Below are 18,684 nucleotides of genomic sequence, written 5' to 3'. Positions count from 1 at the left end.
TTTTAAGACTAAGGGAAAGGTGAGATTCCATCTCTTGACAACACTGCATTAAGAAGGAAAATATTTCTTGAAGTTCCTGGGCCTTTGACACAAGGGAGATCACACTGGCTGAATGGAGGGTGATGTCTCTCTTGGAGTCCAGCGTATTTGCCCATCTAATCTAAAACCTAAGCGCTTTTAGCTTTTCCAGTTTCAAATCTTTCTTYGGAACTTCTTTTCTGTATTTTTACTGTGGAGAAAACTGTGATTTGATCTACCTCTCCTGAGCAAGAAGTGTAGGGTAATYACAGACCTCCAGCACTCCCTGGGTGATATAATGAGATCGTTTCAATATACTACAACTTGGTATGGAAGGCAGACAATATTAGAGGAAAAACTAAGAGTACTCCAAACATCTGAAAACCTTTTATCCTCTTGCTAAACCTAGCACTTACTGGGCAGCTTCTTGGGATAAGACTGTGCAATAACATTGTCACAGTCCACAGGTGAGGCTGGTTTCACCCAGAAGGAAAGAAAGGCCTCTCAAACTCCAAATGTAAAACCAAGAAGTTGAAAACCCTTGGTCAAGCAGTTGTATTTCCTGTCAAAATCATCTAGTTTATATATGAGAACAGATGGTTGGATCCAGTTTCTTTACTCAGAGGTAAGCCAGGCTCATTTGAAAGGAAGAGCTCTTGTTCAACCTGTATTTCAGGCTATTCAGTCAGGTATGTTTTTGCTCATGGCTTTTATATGCAGTGATGATTAAAAGTAAGGGTTTCTATGTTCAAATCACCGTGAGAGAACCAGGGAGCAAAGATTTAGGACACCAAATTTGTACTTAATTATATGAGCGACTGTAGGTTGAAACACCTACATACCTTCTCCTTGCAAGGATTAAGGAAAGCTGCATTAGAAAAGAGAACAGATTAATTCCTCTGATAAAAACAGGAGCTCTCAGGGCAAACTGCAAGGCAAAATGCTGCTCTCAAATTAAGAAAAAAATTTCCTCTTGCTTAGCATCAAAGGTCTACAGAAACTCTTTACAGCACTTTATTCCATAAGTTGTCACCTAGAGTGGCCAACTACTTCCTATGCATCTGCAAAACACAAGCTGCAGCAGAGGAAAGGGGAGTAGAAGTGTCTGGGTTTGCTTTTAAAGGAAGAGAAGTAATGACCAAGTAACTAATATGTGTTTTGTTCTCATATGTCAAAATTTCCTCCTTACGCTGAGGAACAAAGGAAGAAGCAAGCCTCCAATCCAGAGAAACGGTTTGACAACCTAAGATAGTGAAAACCACTGACATTTTCAGTCTTTCTGTGCAAGTTTTACGTACAAGATGAACTCAGGAAGCACTGGTGAGGAGATGGGTTTCTTGAAGAATGAAAGGGGTTAGCAGATTTAAAAGAAGAAAAGAGATTTTTCTTTATTTCAAAACTGTTGAGGTTTTCTTTGTCACAGATTGTATTTCTGGGTGAAAAAAGAGCACTGCAAGTCTGTGGTACGTAACTTATTTTCACTTTAAGGCAAATAAGCATAAGTACAGATCGCTAATGACCTAAATCCGCTCATCTACCATTAACTACCAAGTAACTGGTGCACAGGAAATGGAAGCGCTCATTTTTCAGATTAGACACCATTGCAGTCAAATGAAGGGAATGAAGCAAGTCTGAATGACCATAAAAAGTCTCCTACTCAAATTTTGCAAACTCCACCACCAGATACACTGGGACATGTATCAGTGTAGTATCTTCTACAAGTCTCTCTTGAGAATAACTTCCATGGTTACTGAAGAAACCTGGCCCACCTTCTGAATGATTTTTAAAAGTAATGAAATTATGCAAAACACTCACTTAATCCCTGGGACATCCAGGAGGTTGCTCATGCCAGTCCAGTTGATTTCCAAGTACTAACAAGGTTGAGGAAAAAAATAACACAGATTCATTAAAATTAATTTCAGGACAAATGTGGAATTTAAGGGAAAAGCAAATGCTTCTAAAACAAAGCCAGCTATGTAAAGAAAAGAAAACCTGCACCAGTAAATGAGTATCTTTACACATTCTACTAACTGCTGATAAAAATTTCCTTATCTATTTTACATGCCACAGTTGAAATAAGGGTATCACTGGGGCTTATCCTGCAAGCAGAGGAGAACTCAGCATTCAGTCCCCTGCAATGGCCATTATCAGACGCCCCAGGGGCATGTCTGTTAAGCCTGAGTGCTCTACCTAGGTTTCAAAGTTGTTTCTTCACCCTTTCACTTGGACTTGGCCCATGCCCCAGGGCAGGGGAATTTACAAACACTCAGCTTCAGGAGGTCTCTATTTCTATTTACATAATAAACAAAACAGTTTTCCTGTGCTAAAATAATGCTACTACATATAAACACAAAACACCTCATCCAGTATCAAAAATGCATGGCTTCCATGAACTCAAGCATAGTATAATCCAGAAGCAAGCAAAGAATCCTGTGCTATAATGTAACTGGTTCTTACAGGACAAGAAGGTTTCTCATACTTTACTAAATTGAATTCAACTAAGGGGCATACACAAGCTTAAACAAGCAAGCTTTCATAGCCTGGCCATGGCTGAATGGTCCCAAGGATAGGTGCATTTAAAATTCATTTTAATAATTAGCAGGATCCTTACAGCAAGCACCTATGAAAGGGCTACCTGTTGTGACCATCAGAAAGTCCACCCTTTCTTACACTGAAGCAAGTAACTTCTTAAATGCAATTGCAAGAGAATAGGTCATTAAGACAGACCAAGAATCAAGACGACTGCAGTTCACTAGCAACTCACCGGTCTCTGCATAAAAAAAAATGTCACTGCTCCAATAAAAGGTGCATCAGTTAGAAGAGGTTCCAGTATCACCCGCAATGTCCCATGCAACTGCAAACAGAAGAGACAAGGAAAGCTGAGTGTGAAACTCTCAGGAGACCTTTGGGCACTATAAGGCTAAGCCTGGTATAAACATCCATGGTGAATATCTAAACCTCAACTTCTGTTTGCTTATGGCAAAATGTGATGAAAGGAACTGTAGGGGTCTGACACCAGTATGGTACCCTAAGTTATATGGGGAAAACAAAGTCCTCATATGTCCTTCCTCACCATCACTAGAACCCCACAGCTGCTTTTGTCTGAACAACATCATCCACAGTTTCAAAGCAGTAAGCTTTTTAGTGATTTTATGAATCCTATTTGAAATATTTTTACTTAGAATTTGATGATAACAATAACCCCTCTCCCCCTCCCCAACCATTGCAACCCCGACTGCCACACAGCCCAGTCCTGTCRGTGCTTTTGTGATCTACCTACTAGCTTTCACCAACATCATAAGAACAGGTTGTAAGGTTAATCTAAAATGGTTTTTGAACATCCTAACATAACTGTCTCTTATGAATATGCAACTCCTCTGAACTCAAGGGGCAAGGCTCATACATGTTCAGTGCTCTAGCACTGGATCTGTTTAAAAATCACATTAAGAAGTTTAGAAGTAATATAGTTAGGTGCTGCCCAAGGAAGGCACTATTTCTCCAGCCAGAACACAAGGAGATGAAGTGACTCGCCCCAAGACAGCTAGTCTGTGGTTTCCTGGTCAAGCGTCCTAACTGCCCCACTGGACATGCTACCTCCTATCACATATGGCCTTAACCAGACAACTTTAGCATTGCACGCACCTGTATGCCTTTCACTCCAAGTTTAAATTTTGTTATGTCCATGTGAATCTCACAGTCCCCTATGTAACTGAAAGAAAATTCTCATGTTATTCCAGGTTGCAATCGCCTGGTGAGCAAATTTGGTCTGTACAGAAAATAAAGAAAATGMGTTTAATGACTGACAACACAATACTATAGGCAGAGATGAATTTTCGATTGACTGAAAAGGGAAAGCTGGGCACACGGAACAAGAGTTGGTTCTTCATAGTAGAATCCCTGGTATCAGCTGGGGTATTGATCTACCTGCAAAATGTCAGAGCAACATCTGTATTTCAAGGTTAATTTCCCATTCTTAAGACTGGAAGTTGACTGGAGAAAGCTCACTCTTAGGAGGGGATTGACAGGCTCACTGGGAATTTAGAGTCGCAGTAACGACTCTTTCGCTCCCCTCTCTGCCACAGCCCCCAGTGCCATGCAAAAGAAACCAGTGGCCCAACTTCTGGGCTGATACAGAGCCATCCTGCCATCATACTTAGGGCCCTATACGTTATAGTTTGTCCGTGCCAACAAGCAAAGAGCTCAAGAGAAGAACAAATTCAACACTAAAAATAACCCAGTTTCCTTGAGGCTAAGGTAAAGGACGATGATTTAGATCAGATTTTGGTCAGTTGCCATGGAGAACATCAGGCTTTGAATAAAATGAATGCCAAGTGTGGCACTTTTTGCAATTTGGAAACCACTTTAGACTTTGATAAAGGTACCACGGCACAGTGAAGGTGCTATATTTACCTGTGTGCATACTTCCACCCCACAATCAGAGAAACGGGACTGTTTTTTTGCTCTGACCACACATGTATACGGGCTGCAGTTGCCACTAATTTCCCCCATTAATTTGTACACAAACAGATTTCTCCACCCCACAAAAAAAAGCAGTGTAAAGAATGTGTAACCTTGTCAATTTGTCTCTGTTTCTGCAAGCAAAGTTTCCAAATTTTTATTAACAGAATTTGTTAGCAGAATCTAAGAATTTCATAACAAACAATTTAAAGTCTTTAATAATAGAGCATTCCAGTTTTTTAAATAATCAAAYTCACAGAGCACACTAAAATTAACACAGTCTTCCTCTAAAGCTAGTCACATAATTAGACTTATTTTTACATTTATTAGTTTCTATAATTTTAACGTTATCTTACAGCCCATTACACTGACTGCTAATGAAGCTTTGTCACAACAAGCAGAATGAGAAGCCAAAATGAGCCCCTCAATTTGCATTAATCCAAGAGGATTTAATTTGGCTGCTGCCAGTGTCCAACACACAACAAATAAGTTTCAGCGTTCCAATTTACAATCTTTATGCCTTTCCACACGATCAAAAACTCTTCCCATTCCATCCTAGGTGTCTGTCGTCTCTAGTGACACCTCATACAAGCATGTTTTGAAGTCTAGATATCACAGCAATCTTCTCCCCTTCCGTGAGGGCTTGAGCCTCTAATCACCCTCAGCCTGCTTCACGCAGGCATCGCGTCATGCCAGGGCGCACCCCCTTCGTTAGTTTTACTCCTCATTTCAAGTCCAAGCTGCTCACTGCTTTTGTCTGCCTCCTCTGCTCAGCACAACCTTGCTGTCCTCTCTGCTCCAGAAGAAATGCTCCTGAGAAACCAGGCCACCTCTGCCATTTGCCTTTACCTATTAAGTTAATGCTTCCAAGCGTTTAAGTGTTTCTTTTCTGCTCAAGACTACATTAGACAAGTCTCCAAAATCCTTTCATTTCCTGGGAGACCCTACAAACTCAGTTAGCCCAAACTCCACCAAAGCTCAAAGTATTGCTGTATACTAGTTTTGACTACTTCTCTGCTCTGCAGTGGATGATATCCAGAAAGACTTGCAAACTTGTTGATTAGGAAGGTTTAGCTCAGTTGGTTAGAGCTTGCCAAGGTCRCGAGTTCAATCCCCTTACGGGCCACTTGCTTGAGGGCTGGACTAGATGATCTCCAGAGGTCCCTTCCAACCTTACTAATTCTATGACTGTCTAAGTTCAGAGCTCTTTTTGCAGAAGTAAATGGCAAGGCTTACAAACTTTTAACTGTATATATTTTTATCATTACTCTAACCCTCCATGACATCTCATGCACTACAAATGCCATAAAAGAGCAAGCAATATTTCCAATGAAAAAAAATTGGAAAAAAATGGAAAATATAAGAGTAACAAATTAGATGAATATAATAGTAAGTAGCTGCATTCCAAGATATCCCTCTTGCAATATAATAGTGCTTTCAAATACTTTGAATCTCTCATGATTACAGGTCAGTGATCACACAGCTCCACAGTAGCACTGGCAATTAAAGGATTAGTGGCAAGAAAGGCAGGGACAGAAGGTCAAGTGGCTGCATTTGAGGAGTTCCTCCTATCCTGAAAACTGCACTTTTGGAGAACGTTTCTGGAATGCTTTGACATTAATTCAGGTTGTGAACACACCCGTCCTGTTCCCTAGCTCAGCAGGCAGATTCTTGATTTATATCTAGGGCCAAGCATTTGGAGATCCCAGAACTCTCACAGTTTACTTCCACAGACCTGCTGGGATCTCATCTTTCATCTAGCCCTGAAGAAAACCTGGTACTTCCCTATTTGTCACTTGAAAGCTATAGATCAGGAATCCTTCCGCAGGGAGGCAGATATGCAAACAGAATAGACAGATGCCAGGTCTTTCAGACAGATAAATGGCTGAAACTGCAATTATCTCAACATGTCTCTGTGGTCCTATAAGCCATGATAAAATTTACACCAACTTAATTTGCAACAATTGAGTACATTAGCACTGGCACAGGCTGCCCAGAGAGGCTGTGGAGTCTCCTTCTCTGGAGATCTTCAAGGCCCGCCTGGATGCAAGCCTGTCTACCATGCTCTAGGTGACCCTGCTGAGCAGGGAGGTTGGACTAGACGATCTCCAGAGGTCCCTGCCAACCTTACTGATTCTATGGTTCTATATCATCTCAGAGACTGGGCAAAAGATCTTGGAAAAAAATTCATGGACTTCTTTCTCTGTGCCTGACAAGTGTCACCTCGGAGCCTTGGTTCTCCTGCCAAAGACCCAAGGATTGTCCACTCATGCAGGACAGTCAGACTATAATGAGATACTGCTCTACATACCCATTCCCAATGCTCTGATGCTACGGACACATAAGCTGTTATTAACAGATTTAATTAAAGTAGCTTCTCAATTTTCTTTTGGTAACTCCACGTGATACCAGATCTACTGCATCCCTGACTTTGCTGACAGCTGCTGCCCATAACAATGAAGGACTTAAGTGCTATTTCTCACAGCTCCCAAGCAAAGTTGCTCCCAACTGAGCATCACAACTGTAAAACAAAGGAAAGGACGCCCATCTTCACACAGCACAGACCTGAATGGCAGCATTCAGTGCCACTTCACATTACGGAGAACAGGCAGAAATAGATCGATGAACTTGTAGACCACATGTCTGCTGGTGGCTGTGAAAACTGAGCCAGTGATTCCATACAGACCACTAAGGAAGTCTAAGCAGGAAAGTGCTTTTTCTTCCTGTGTTTTTCCCCAGCCAAATCCAAGTCTCTGGGTTTCAGAGACTAGTTTCCTCCTTGATAAAGCAGAGGTAAAATCCCTTCTCTTATACTGCTGCAAGGCTAAAAGTTGGAAGCATTTATGGAGCGTGCTAAGATTTCTGAATGATACCTATAAACAATGTGTTATTGAGCACCAGAGCAAAGGAGAACAGCCATCATAGCAGGAGGAACATTGTCCAGGATAAAGGCTTCCTGCGCAAAGCAGCAGATCAGCTTTCCTGTCTATGGCTGTCCTGGCCCACACTGCACAAAGCCACGAGCCAGCCAGCGGGCCAAGAACCCCATGTGTGCACTAGCAAGGGAATTGCCCTGAAGTTACACCTAGCTAGCACCAGGAAAAAGGAGTCACATTTATTCTTTGACATGCAGGCACGTTAACTCTTTAATGTCACCTGCAGCAAGCCTTTGCTTCTCAGACCTAACCTGAGAGGGGTCACTGCGGTCCTGACATTGCAAATTGAACCGCGTTTACACCCACAGTACATTTCTCTGTTATTCAGAGTTGTGATGCCAGGATTCAGCTCTGTGGACAGTGATTCAAATCACACCTTTTCAGCAACCAGGGCCTTCAGAGGGAACAAGAGAGAAAAGGAAAGAGGTGACTGGTGACAGAAGTCACTACTAGCACTACTCAGAAGGATCCTGTACACAAAAATGAGGCAGCTGAGATGCAACTTTGCCCCCACGCACCTTAACGTGGAAAACAAGTAAGACTATAAAATCTTCTCACTTTATCAGTGGCTTTTGGACTCTAGCAGTCATAATTTATTTTTACCTTTAATTACCAAGTTGAGAGCATTGATTAAGAAAAATCTGGACCACACATCAAACGTTAACTGGGAAGAGAGCAACAAAAGAGAACTGTCATCATGCAACAATGGCCACCTGTAAAATGTAAGTTCACAAGCTTCCTAATCTGTAGAAATTTCCAATATGGGATCCTCTAAGTTAAGGGTCTCTTCCAGTTCCTCTCACTTCCTCATGATATCACATATATTTAGAAACATTTGGGGTTGGAGAAGAMGACCTCCTCGTTCTGCCACATGGTCTTTGCAGTGAAATTTGAGGGATGTTATTTCAGCTGCAGCACCTCGCTGCTACACTTTCACCTGCAGCACCCATTCTCAATTTCCATGCATGGACAGATGGTGTTTGTCTGCGTTGACTGTGAACGTCCACACCACTCCTACTTTTGTTAGGGCTCATTCCCACATGCAGGAGCCACAGGAAGGTCTTTACTGACCTGCRGCAGCTCTGGCTGGATGCTCTTACTCACGCATGTCCACTCACTGATACCACATACAGAGTTGTGGAGGCAAGTCTCCAGGCAGAGACAGGCTCTGCGCACACACGCCAGCCAGTCACGGGTTACTTAAGTGGAACCGGCCACCCAGACCTGACTCATCGACAGGCAGCGACTGAGATGCAGTGCAAACAACTGCATCCTCCCATCTGGGGCAGCTCAGATCCACCTCCTCCAACCGGTTCTTCTCCTTAGCACCAGCTGCAATAGCACAAATCCTGCTACAACAGAAGTGTTTCCACTGACACCTCCACAGTGCACAAATGGAGATACTAGCTTTCCCAGCTACATGAAAACATCCATGATCCTGCTGGGTTATTTTGAATTTAACAGGGGTAGCCATAACTAACTACAGACAGGAGATGCATGCTTCATGTAGCAGGGAGAGCATATTCRTAATAGGACTTTGTCTCACCCCACAAAAGTGGAAATTGCCCACAGTTTTGATTAAAGAAAGAAAAAAGAATGTTCCTTTGGTAACCTTGAAAAAGGCAGTAAATAACTAGCACTGGTCCTTGATCTGCTTCTCCCTGTTCCTGGAGGCAATACACTGCTTCCTGTAGCAACGATACAATGCACAGCTCGCCTGCCGAAACTGATGCTAACATATTAACACAAGAGGAGTTGGGCCCTGAACACAACCCAGGAGAAGAGTTTCCCATCAAAGGGACAGGCAGGCTGAACAGCCCTATCTCTGTACACAAAAYACTTGGGTTATCAGAGGACAGTTCAGGCAAGTTATTGCCAGAATGAGGAACAGAAACAAGTGGCCAGTTTGGAGATGCTGCAGGGTCTGCCAGAGAAATGGGAAGGAGGAGGTGGGGGAATCTCTCTGTAGCTGATTATTAGAAGATAGTAGAAATGAGTACCTGGGAGAAGCAGCCAGAAGCTGCAATTTAACAGAGAAGAGCAGCAATCTCCTGCAGAGCCTGCAGGCAGAGAACCCCTTGATCTCAACGAGGAAAGCACAAATGATTTGCAAAGGCCCTAAAACCGGCTACACTATTAAAAAGGGTGCTTCACTGATTGCACTGGAGCACAACATGTTCTGGCTTCAAATCAAACACAAGCTATTCTRCAGGGAGCGCTGGTACCGTGTCAGGGCCTGGGGGAGCTGCCATGCCATTGCCACACGAAGCAGCAGGCACAGCTSCAAGAAGCTCCGTGTTTTTGCCAAGTCACTCCATAGTTTCACACTATTTTTTCCTGACACCACCATGAAGAAAAAACATTTCAGTCAGGTGGCTCAGTTATCCACCACACCTACAGGGCTACAAGAGCATGCAAGTGGTAATTCACCAGTAATTCCATTCTCTGGGCTAAATCAGGAGAGAGTTTAGCTTTGCAGTGGCTCTGATGTTGACAAAAACATACGAGCAGCTCATTCGAAACAGCCTGGAAGGTATCAAATGTTTTATTGAATTTTCTTGTTGTTGTTAATAGAGCTCAAGGCAATTTTCTGTGGAAAGAGCAGCTGCAATCAAAAAAAGCAAATACACTGGGTGACATAGGAACAAGTGGTGAATAAAACAAGATCAGTCTATGGGAAGGAATTAGGTAAATAAATAGTGCAAGTAAACTTGGAAGAACTGGAGTGGTTGGACTGAAGAGGAACCATAGAAGGGCAACACAGACGGGTCTCCAGAGCAGAAAGTTGTCAGAGTAGGAAATGCAGTGGAATGGCAAAGCCAGGGGAAAATACTTTTATATCCACAGCAGCAGTGGCAGTCCAGAGGAGGTAACACCCTGAACTGTGCAGGTGGCACTACCTTTTGACTTCAAGGCTGATATACATCATCTTACCTCTGCAAGTAAGGAGGAAATCAGCTGAGGGACAGATTATGCCTTACCACTGCAGGTTGATATAAGATAAACACCTCTCCGCTTCATGCTGGGCTTAACAAACCATGTGTCCAACCCAGCATGACAACTTGCACACAGCTGCCAGATGGGCAATGAGGACCACCTATACAATCAATAATGAAATGTTACCATATCTGCAGGTCCAGGGTAATTTGTCTTCTATCAATTTCTTTGGTGTAGGCTTTTATTCCATTGATTCTAGGACACTGAAACAAAGACAGACAAGATATAGCATAGTTAGTATCTTCTGAGTAACAGCCAACATGAAGAGGGATTACCCTCTTCATGCAATCCAAGTAGATGAGCTAGCTTTCTTTAAAGACTTTGCACAACTACATGTAAACTACGAGCAAGCTGCACAAATTTGTCCCTTAAAGATGTAGTGTGAACATCCTTGGCAATCCAAAAAATACAGGGCTGGTTGCAAGCAGCTCATGCTGCAATTAAGCCTTAGGAAGAACCAAAAACTCCTGCCACAAGCATGTAAGACAGAAAGAAATGCTGTTACATGTCCCATTTTCTATCCCCATCCCTTGATCATCTTTCTTTCATGGTGAAGGTGCTCAGATCAGCAGGAAGAGGAGGAACGGAAACAGTGGCGCCATACCAATACCATTCTTTTAAATACTCAGTGCTGTTGAAGAGGTGAATGCCAGAACCCCCTAAAAGCACTCTCTGCTTTGCGTCTCAACTTTCCAGAGAAGTCTGAACTGTAAATGTTGCAAAGGAGTCACACTACCTTCTCGCCAAAGTGGATCTTGGTAAAGGTGCATGTTTTCAGGTGTACGTTCTTTGCTCTGATTTTTGGTTCAAGAACTTCTTTAAACGTTTTTTCCATAATTGTCACAAAGTATGGCCAAGCCTGTACAAGGACCTACAGAACAGCAAAAGTAAAATTACACCTAATATTCTTTTTACAATACACCTTTTACTGAAAAACAGACACATCACARAATATCTGGCTGTTACTGTCTGTTTTTTTAAAATACCAAGCCACCTCTCTGGAAGGATCCATTCCTATTCCTCAGAAGAAGAATTTGCTTTAGGAACTGAGGAGTAAGTTTAGACACCATGGAGTTTGCTGACTGCTTTTAAACCACACTGGCTGAACTGGCAAAGCCCAGGGTTAAAGTTTCTAAAGCACAGTAGTCTCTAATTACTCTGAAGTGTCAGAAAGCTCCCTGGAGATAGATTTATTTAGAGAAGAGTGACAAACTTTTACATCAAGAAGAAAGTTTGCTTAAAAAAAAAAAAAAAATGGTTGCTGGATGCTAATTTGCCAGATCAGCTGTTTTGCTCCCACAGTTCCAGTGGGAGCTCAGTTAAACCTGCTGATGGGAGCACTGATCCAAAAGCTTTTTGCTAATCTCTTTGACAAGAGGAGAGGCCATCACTCTTGATTAAAAAATACATACATATATATATAAATTTATATTTTATACATACATACACACATCTCAGAATGAAGTGTCAAATGCATCAAATCATTCTACAACAAATCTTTCGTTGGTGGGGGTTTTTTTTGTTTTGCTTTGGTTTTTTTTTGCTTTTCAGTAAGAACGAACAAGCTGGTGATTTTAGCTTTGTCTGAACTGAGTCTGATTTATTGATTCGACTTCAAATGCCAAACCAATGAGAGAATGCATAATCTGCACCAACCAGGCAAACACTTGGCTCTCACTAAAACCTGTGGCAACTCTACATGCTCCAAAACCTAAGTACAGGCRCTGATACGACTAAGCCTTATTGTAGCAATTTGGAAACTTCCTCAGACTTGGTCCATGGAGCCTGCGCTGGGGGCAGCTCGCAGCAGATGGCCTGGTAAGCTGGAGTTCAGAGCACCTCACCTTGTTCAGCCACTCCGCTCGTTCAACATCAGGGAAATGGACCTGGATGCAGAGGAAAATGAAGTGAGTGCCACGTGCAAACCACTTYGTCACGCTGCAACATACGTAAAAATACACTGGGGACTGTGAAACAGGTTTTAGAGTAAGYTGACATCCTGTTCCTCACACACACCCTTTATAATTTATTACTTCATCTAAAAATGACATTAAAATAGTAACAGGTGAAAGAAGACACACGCAGTGCTGTACCAGTACGCCTCTGGGCACACTTATGTGATTAAAGCAAATGTCATATCCTGTTAGCATTAGGTTTCTCATCCCTCTCTCGGTCATGTAGTGGGAAGCCGTGGGAACCTACCTCCCTTCATGACAACAAGCAGCTCAAAGCCCGTGTCAGATACGGGCTCCCCCGCAACAGGACACGGCACAGTGGAAAATGAGGAGCTGCTTGAGAAATTCAATTTATTGCTTGTGACAGCATTTCTACACTAATACAGCACCAATGGCTTTAGGGAAAAGAAGCACTGTAAGAGATTAAGTCTATTAGTATACGCTGTCATCTTAAAAGCCCAGCATTTTCATCTCTCAGAGCTTTTTAAGCTGTGTCATAAATTAAAAAGATCATGGGGCAAATCCATACTAAGAATTTGGATGGATCACATGGAAATACATCCAAACTCACCTTTTCCTTCTGCCTTATTCATAATTATTCACACTCATGACAGACAAGTGTAAATTTTGCAGAGAAAGGCTAACTCCATCATTTGTGAAATACAGCTTTTTGACAAYCTTCTTTAAAGAACAGACAGAAACCTTCACCCCAGAGTGAAGCACCACATTGCAGCCAGGGCAGGGGGGGCAGTTTAATTATTTCACAGCTAGACGACGTGCCGAAGCCCTGCCACAGCCTTGCCGGCCCCCCAGCGATGGATGGCCTTTTCCACGAGGGCAACGGGCTGGCGGCTCTTTGGTGCAGAAGGGCAGGACTGCGGCAGCTCCTCAGAGCAGGCATTCAGGTCCCATCCAGCCCTGCAAGAGCACTTAAATATGTTAAGGGACTCCTTACGCTATCGTTAGCCCAATATAGAAATCAGGTAGGACGATACTTCACCTCCTTATACAAGAGCTGTGAATTACACTCTTCAGTAGAAAGGTTTGCTGTTTAATTCAGAGAGGAGCTCRGAGCCCTTCAGATACAACTGATAGTCGCTTGCCTTTTGGCCCTGCCTGCTGTGTGATCACAGAGCCCATTTCCCTTGCCCAAATAATACTTCAAATGATCTCCAATTATTATGTTAAAAAACAAAGTGATATAACTATATTTTTTATAAGCAATTTCTTTTGATGCTATAAATAGCAACTTTTCCATTAAACAAGAAAACGCAAGTTCACTCAGATACCAGCCTACTTGGCTCTATCTGCCTGAAAAGCAAGAATATTGCACGGGAAGAGACAATCAGTGCGGATAAAACACTGCTGAGGTTTCACATGAAGGAGAGTTAGGGGAACCAGGGACCTCCTCATCACCTGCCAGCCTTTCACCTTGCTCGGAAAGGTCCTCTGTCCAGGCAGACCAATCATGGCTGCCAGGAAAGTGACTGGCCCCCAGCTCCAAGGCAGCTGTCAAACCGCACAGTGCCCTGCAGCCGGTCCTGAATCAGTCTCGGGCAGAGAAGAAGTGGCAGCAGTGTGGGGAGCTGTCCTTCAAAGGACCTCACATGAGGAACGGGGCAGTGATCAAAAAAGGACAGACCACGATTCCAGGCCACCAGATCCCAGCAGCAGAGCCACTGTCCACTTGTGAGATCCATGAGCGTTAGGGGAGAAATGTAGCAGAATATAAACCTCTAGAGTTTTACTCGCTAGAGCCAAAGCTGTTAGAGAGGCAACTGCAAGAAGCATCCAAGAAGCAAAGCTGGTGRCCTAGAAGAGCAGGAACAGCACCTAGGACCATCAGGCAACAGGCATGAGAAGGCAGTGGCCACTACACCCACCTCAAGAAAAAGCAATTTAAAAGTAACTTATTTGAGTCATGGACACAAGAATAGGACAACTCAGGGCAAAAGCAACCAGATGACCGCAATGAATCACAGATCAGYATGTCACACCTCACATCACTACAGTGGGATTAGCAGCCATCTCGGGTACATTCCCCTCGTGCTTCACATCCCCTTGCTCATGCGTCTGCAGCACAGTCCCTTCTCTTCTACAGCTTAACTCAGMCAGTCTGTGCCTCAGTTTCATTTGTCAGATGGAAGAAATAGCCACATGAATAAGCCTGTCAAAGACGACCGGGGGKTTGCAGCTAGGTCAACTGGGCTCTCAGATTGGCAGACTACATCTMTCTGGTGTGAAACAGCTTTCTGCCTTATATGAAAGGCCATGAGGTTTCAGTGGGTTCCCAGTACCAAAGGTAAACTGGACTCATTGCTACAGCTTCAACGAGCTGCTCTGCAGAACAAGCAGAGCTTGGCATCTTAGCGTGGCATCTAGATTCTCTGCTTCTAGCATGGCACGAACTCCGAGCAAAGCCTTTCCTACCGTGAGGGCTTTCCAATAGGAGGGCAATCCTGCTAGCATCTAGCAGGAGGTGAGTTCTGTTTTAAGTCAGCTCAGCAGCACTACTAAGCTCTTTTTACTGCAACAGTTTTGAAGAAAAACCCATAGACAGGTCCAGTTTTTTACCATGCCCTGGACTTCAGACCCACTTCTGACCCTAGTTAGTGGTGGTACCCTGGCAGTACGGTCTTGTCCCTGAGTTCATCACCAGAATAGCATAATTAAGAGGACAAGCGCAAAACACTCCCTACTAAGCCCAGAACCAGCCACCRGGAGCTGCGAAAGTTAGGACTATCCCAGAATAAGACTTGCTCTGTAGCCTTGGGCAAGYCACACTATCAGTCTCCCCTTATCTGCCAAAGTAAGCACAATTCTTGGAAACAGTTTAGGAAAGCTGTAAGAGCTACTTAGCGTTTGAAAAGAGCTTTGAAGATCAAAAATGCTAGGCAAGGGCCAATTACTAGCAAGTAAATAAAACGTATGAAGTTCTGCAAGGCTCTACCTTGCCCTAGAGCAGGCCTCACCAACGATCACACCACTCACACCACGTCTGACTTGACTGCGCTGCTCTATTCGAATATGACACAAGAATGTTTCCATCCAGGTATTTTTAAGGGACCATTTTTTTTTTGGCTCTCTGGGCCGGAAAGAAAGCCTAAGTAAGTATATGCATAAAGAAGGAATTCGCAGGTAATATTTTAAAAGGATCGTTTGTACCCAGTAATATCAAATTCTTAGTATAAGGTTTAAAGTCAGGAGGAACTGCAGTATTCTTGGATGTTCTGCACACTTGCTATCTGCTACATCTGCAAAAGCAACACAGAGAAGTCACCACCACTACTCCAAGATGAAGGCAGGAGAAGCAGCATGACTCCTGCTCCAGTACTGACTAGTTTGCCAAAAGTGACTCTGAAGAGTGACGTTCTGATTTCAGCCTGTGCAGACCTCGGCTCTCCAAGACACAGACTCAGCTCTTTGCTCTACAYGAGCCCGTCTCCCGTCCACGTACACTGCCTACCACAAGAACACATCCGACYCACTTCCAGCCAGTTTCAATCCCAATGACTGGTTTCAGCTGAGAGACTGATACTGCAAAATATCCCTGCTGATCTCCTGAAACAGATGGCTGAGTGGATGAGGGAAACCCTCCTTGCGTCCCCACCAAAGGAAAGGCTGCAATACAAACGCATCTCCTAATAACCCACACCAGGACTCAGCAAGAGTCTGAGCCACTTTTGTGGCTTTCKAAAGAGTCACTGCAGTTCTCTCACAGAGAACCAGTTTTTAACCAATTAGTGGAATCAATGACATGTCTTAATGCCTCACTGATCAGATCTTCCTAATTTCACTACAGGGCACCCAAGGAGACAACTATTTACCGATCTCCTAAGATACCACTGTTGCTTCACACTTCCAGTGCCTTTCCAAGGGTTTCACTGCACTTCCAGCCCATACTCCCCCTTGCCTGAATTTTATTCTCTCCTGACATGCAGAGGTGGGAGTAGGAATAACATAGGAGCCATTTTTAGAGCTGTTTCAATTGAAGATTCATGAACATTGGAAGGCAAAAATGAAAGATTAAAAAAAAAAAAAAAAGATGACACCATAGACAACTGTGAATAGACAGCAGGCGAGAAGAAATTGCCAAGACTGGCACAAAGGAGAAGAGAGAATAGAAGGAAAACAAAAAATGAGAAGTTAAAAAACATCATGTATGAACACACTGTGGTATCAGACACCAACTGATGACAAACAAATTCATCASTGTAGGAAAGGAAAGAAGGAGAAGATGGGGTACTACTGATGAACACTAAAACTAAAAGCAAACACACACTGGAACATGAACACTAAAATTAAAAGCAAACACACCCTGGAACTCCTTTATCCTTCAGTCCTACACCCTACCTTCTTTCAGCCAACTCCAAAAATTCTGAAGTCATCAGTAAGGCCCTGAAGAAAAAGAGGGGTTTGCATTTTTTTTTCTCTGTTTTCCCACTTTGGACCTCCCAAGACTGCACTGTCAGGCAATGGGCTGCGGGACACTTACTCCTGGCTTGTTCGTATGCTGCGTCCACATGCAACCRCATGCCTTCGTCCTGCGTTATGGCTGCACATTTTAGAACTGTAGAATAGTTTATGTTGGAAGGAACCTCTGGAAGTCTCTAGTTCAAATCACTCTCAAAGCAGGGATAATTTTAAAGGTCAGGTTGTTCAGGGCCTTCTCTACTGGAGTTCTGAGCATCTCCAAGGACGGAGATCCCACTACCTCCTGGRCTTCCATCCTAGTGCTTAATCCCTCTGACTGTGAGGATTTTTTCCTTATGTCCAACAGGGAATTATTCTTGCTGCAGCTTGAGACCATCAAGGCTTGTCCTTTTGCTGAGCACCTCYGAGAAGAGGCTGACCATCACCTCKGTAACCACCCATTAGGTCGTAGAAAGCAGCARTTAGATGCCTTCCACTCTTAAATCATCCCTTCTCCTGAAGGAGGCTGAACAAGCGTCACTTCCTCAGTTTATCCTCACACACCAGGTGCTCCAGCCCTCGACCACCATGGTGGTCTCTGCTGGAGCCTCTCATTTGCCAAAATCTCTTGTGCTTGGAGGACACAGTGCTCCAGATGCAGTCTCCCAAGTGCTGAATACAGGGCATTAATCTAATAAAGCCCAGTATTTCAGACACTTTCAACAACAAAACCTAAAAACGTTTGAGATTGCTTGGGAAGGAGCTTCTGTTTTTCAAATGGTTATTAAGAGTCTCAAATTGTTACCGACATTGGGGGCTTGAGCATAAAACGTAACACTTCAAATCAGGGCAAGAGCTGATAATTCTACATTCACTAATCCTTAAAGTTATTTTAAAACCTCTGTCACTATAAACAAGCAGAAACCTCATTCAGAGAGAGACTTCTGAGACCAGCAGGGGAGGACATATGCAGGGAGCCACACAACTTTGCTAGAAAGAGCCTGGTCCCACTTCTCAGAAGCGCTGACTGCCTTCATTTCCCACAGCTTTAGGTGAGCCGAGCACTGTAGGCTATAGAAAACAGTTTATGGACTGTAAGCACCTCCATGCAACACTCTTCACAAATAGAGCTCTTCCACATTCTCTCTCTCTCTCTTTTTTTTAATGCAACAAAAGCATTCCCCGACCAGCCCCTGACAGGTTTGCAACGCTAAGCAAACAGTGATGAAGAAAAAACATAGTCACCTTTCCCCRTTACCCAATGAAGGCTACACAACAAATAACCAAATACACATAGCAAAAAGTGCAGCTAGATTTTCAAGTTTCTTCGCTTTAAGACCTAGAACAGCTAGGAACAAACGGGGCTGGTTTTCAATACTGCCAAGAGCTGATTCTTTGAAGTTAAACATTTGCTCTTTAGCAAAGAATTCAGTGCTTGTGGGGCTTATTTTTTAAATGATGCTAGAAAGAACACTTTCTGGATGAGAAAGGCTAAAACAAGCATCTTCTAGAACTGAAATAGCTGCCGCGCAACACCACGCAACGGGGAGTGGAGCGGCCCCTAGTTTAAAAGCACAACGCGCGTCCGTCAGGGAGCGAGGCGACGTCCGCGGCCTCCCCGCACGGGGCACCGGCGCCCCGCGCCCGCACTCACCCAGGCGGGCAGGTGCCGGGCGGCCAGCCCGCGGCGCACCGCCTCCCGCTCGTCCTCCAGCAGCGCGAAGGCGGCCGCCAGCCGCGAGCGCTTCCCCCGCCGGTTCTGGCCCCAGCACACCCACAGCAGGAGCGCCAGCAGCACCCAGCTGCCGCTCAGCCCCAGGTACCCGGCCAGGTACGCGGGGCCGAGCCAGAGCAGCGCCCGCGCCGCCGCCAGCACCAGCGCCGGCAGCAGCGGCGGCAGCAGCCCG

The 18,684-nt window shown here is 44.0% G+C and overlaps 1 protein-coding gene across 1 annotated transcript in view; it reads right to left on the bottom strand.

Annotated features, from left to right (window-relative positions):
- ESYT3 (extended synaptotagmin 3) overlaps positions 1-18,683 on the bottom strand; it is a gene marked incomplete at its 5' end in the record, with an annotated part of 33,944 nt that extends 15,261 nt beyond the window's left edge. The window contains 7 exons of the mRNA XM_085310224.1: positions 1,834-1,889; positions 2,783-2,872; positions 3,661-3,727; positions 10,536-10,612; positions 11,146-11,280; positions 12,254-12,295; positions 18,432-18,683. Coding sequence (XP_085166350.1) covers positions 1,834-1,889; positions 2,783-2,872; positions 3,661-3,727; positions 10,536-10,612; positions 11,146-11,280; positions 12,254-12,295; positions 18,432-18,683 — 719 coding nt within the window. The remainder of the gene's footprint in view (positions 1-1,833; positions 1,890-2,782; positions 2,873-3,660; positions 3,728-10,535; positions 10,613-11,145; positions 11,281-12,253; positions 12,296-18,431) is intronic.
- Position 18,684: the final 1 nt, after the last annotated feature.

The sequence above is a fragment of the Rhea americana genome, unplaced genomic scaffold (assembly GCF_003343005.1).
Source record: "Rhea americana isolate MKP2758 unplaced genomic scaffold, rheAme1 scaffold_313, whole genome shotgun sequence".
Lineage (NCBI taxonomy): Eukaryota > Metazoa > Chordata > Aves > Rheiformes > Rheidae > Rhea > Rhea americana.
The sequence above is the reverse complement of the archived record's forward strand: the minus strand, read 5'-3'. Positions and strand labels throughout refer to the sequence as shown.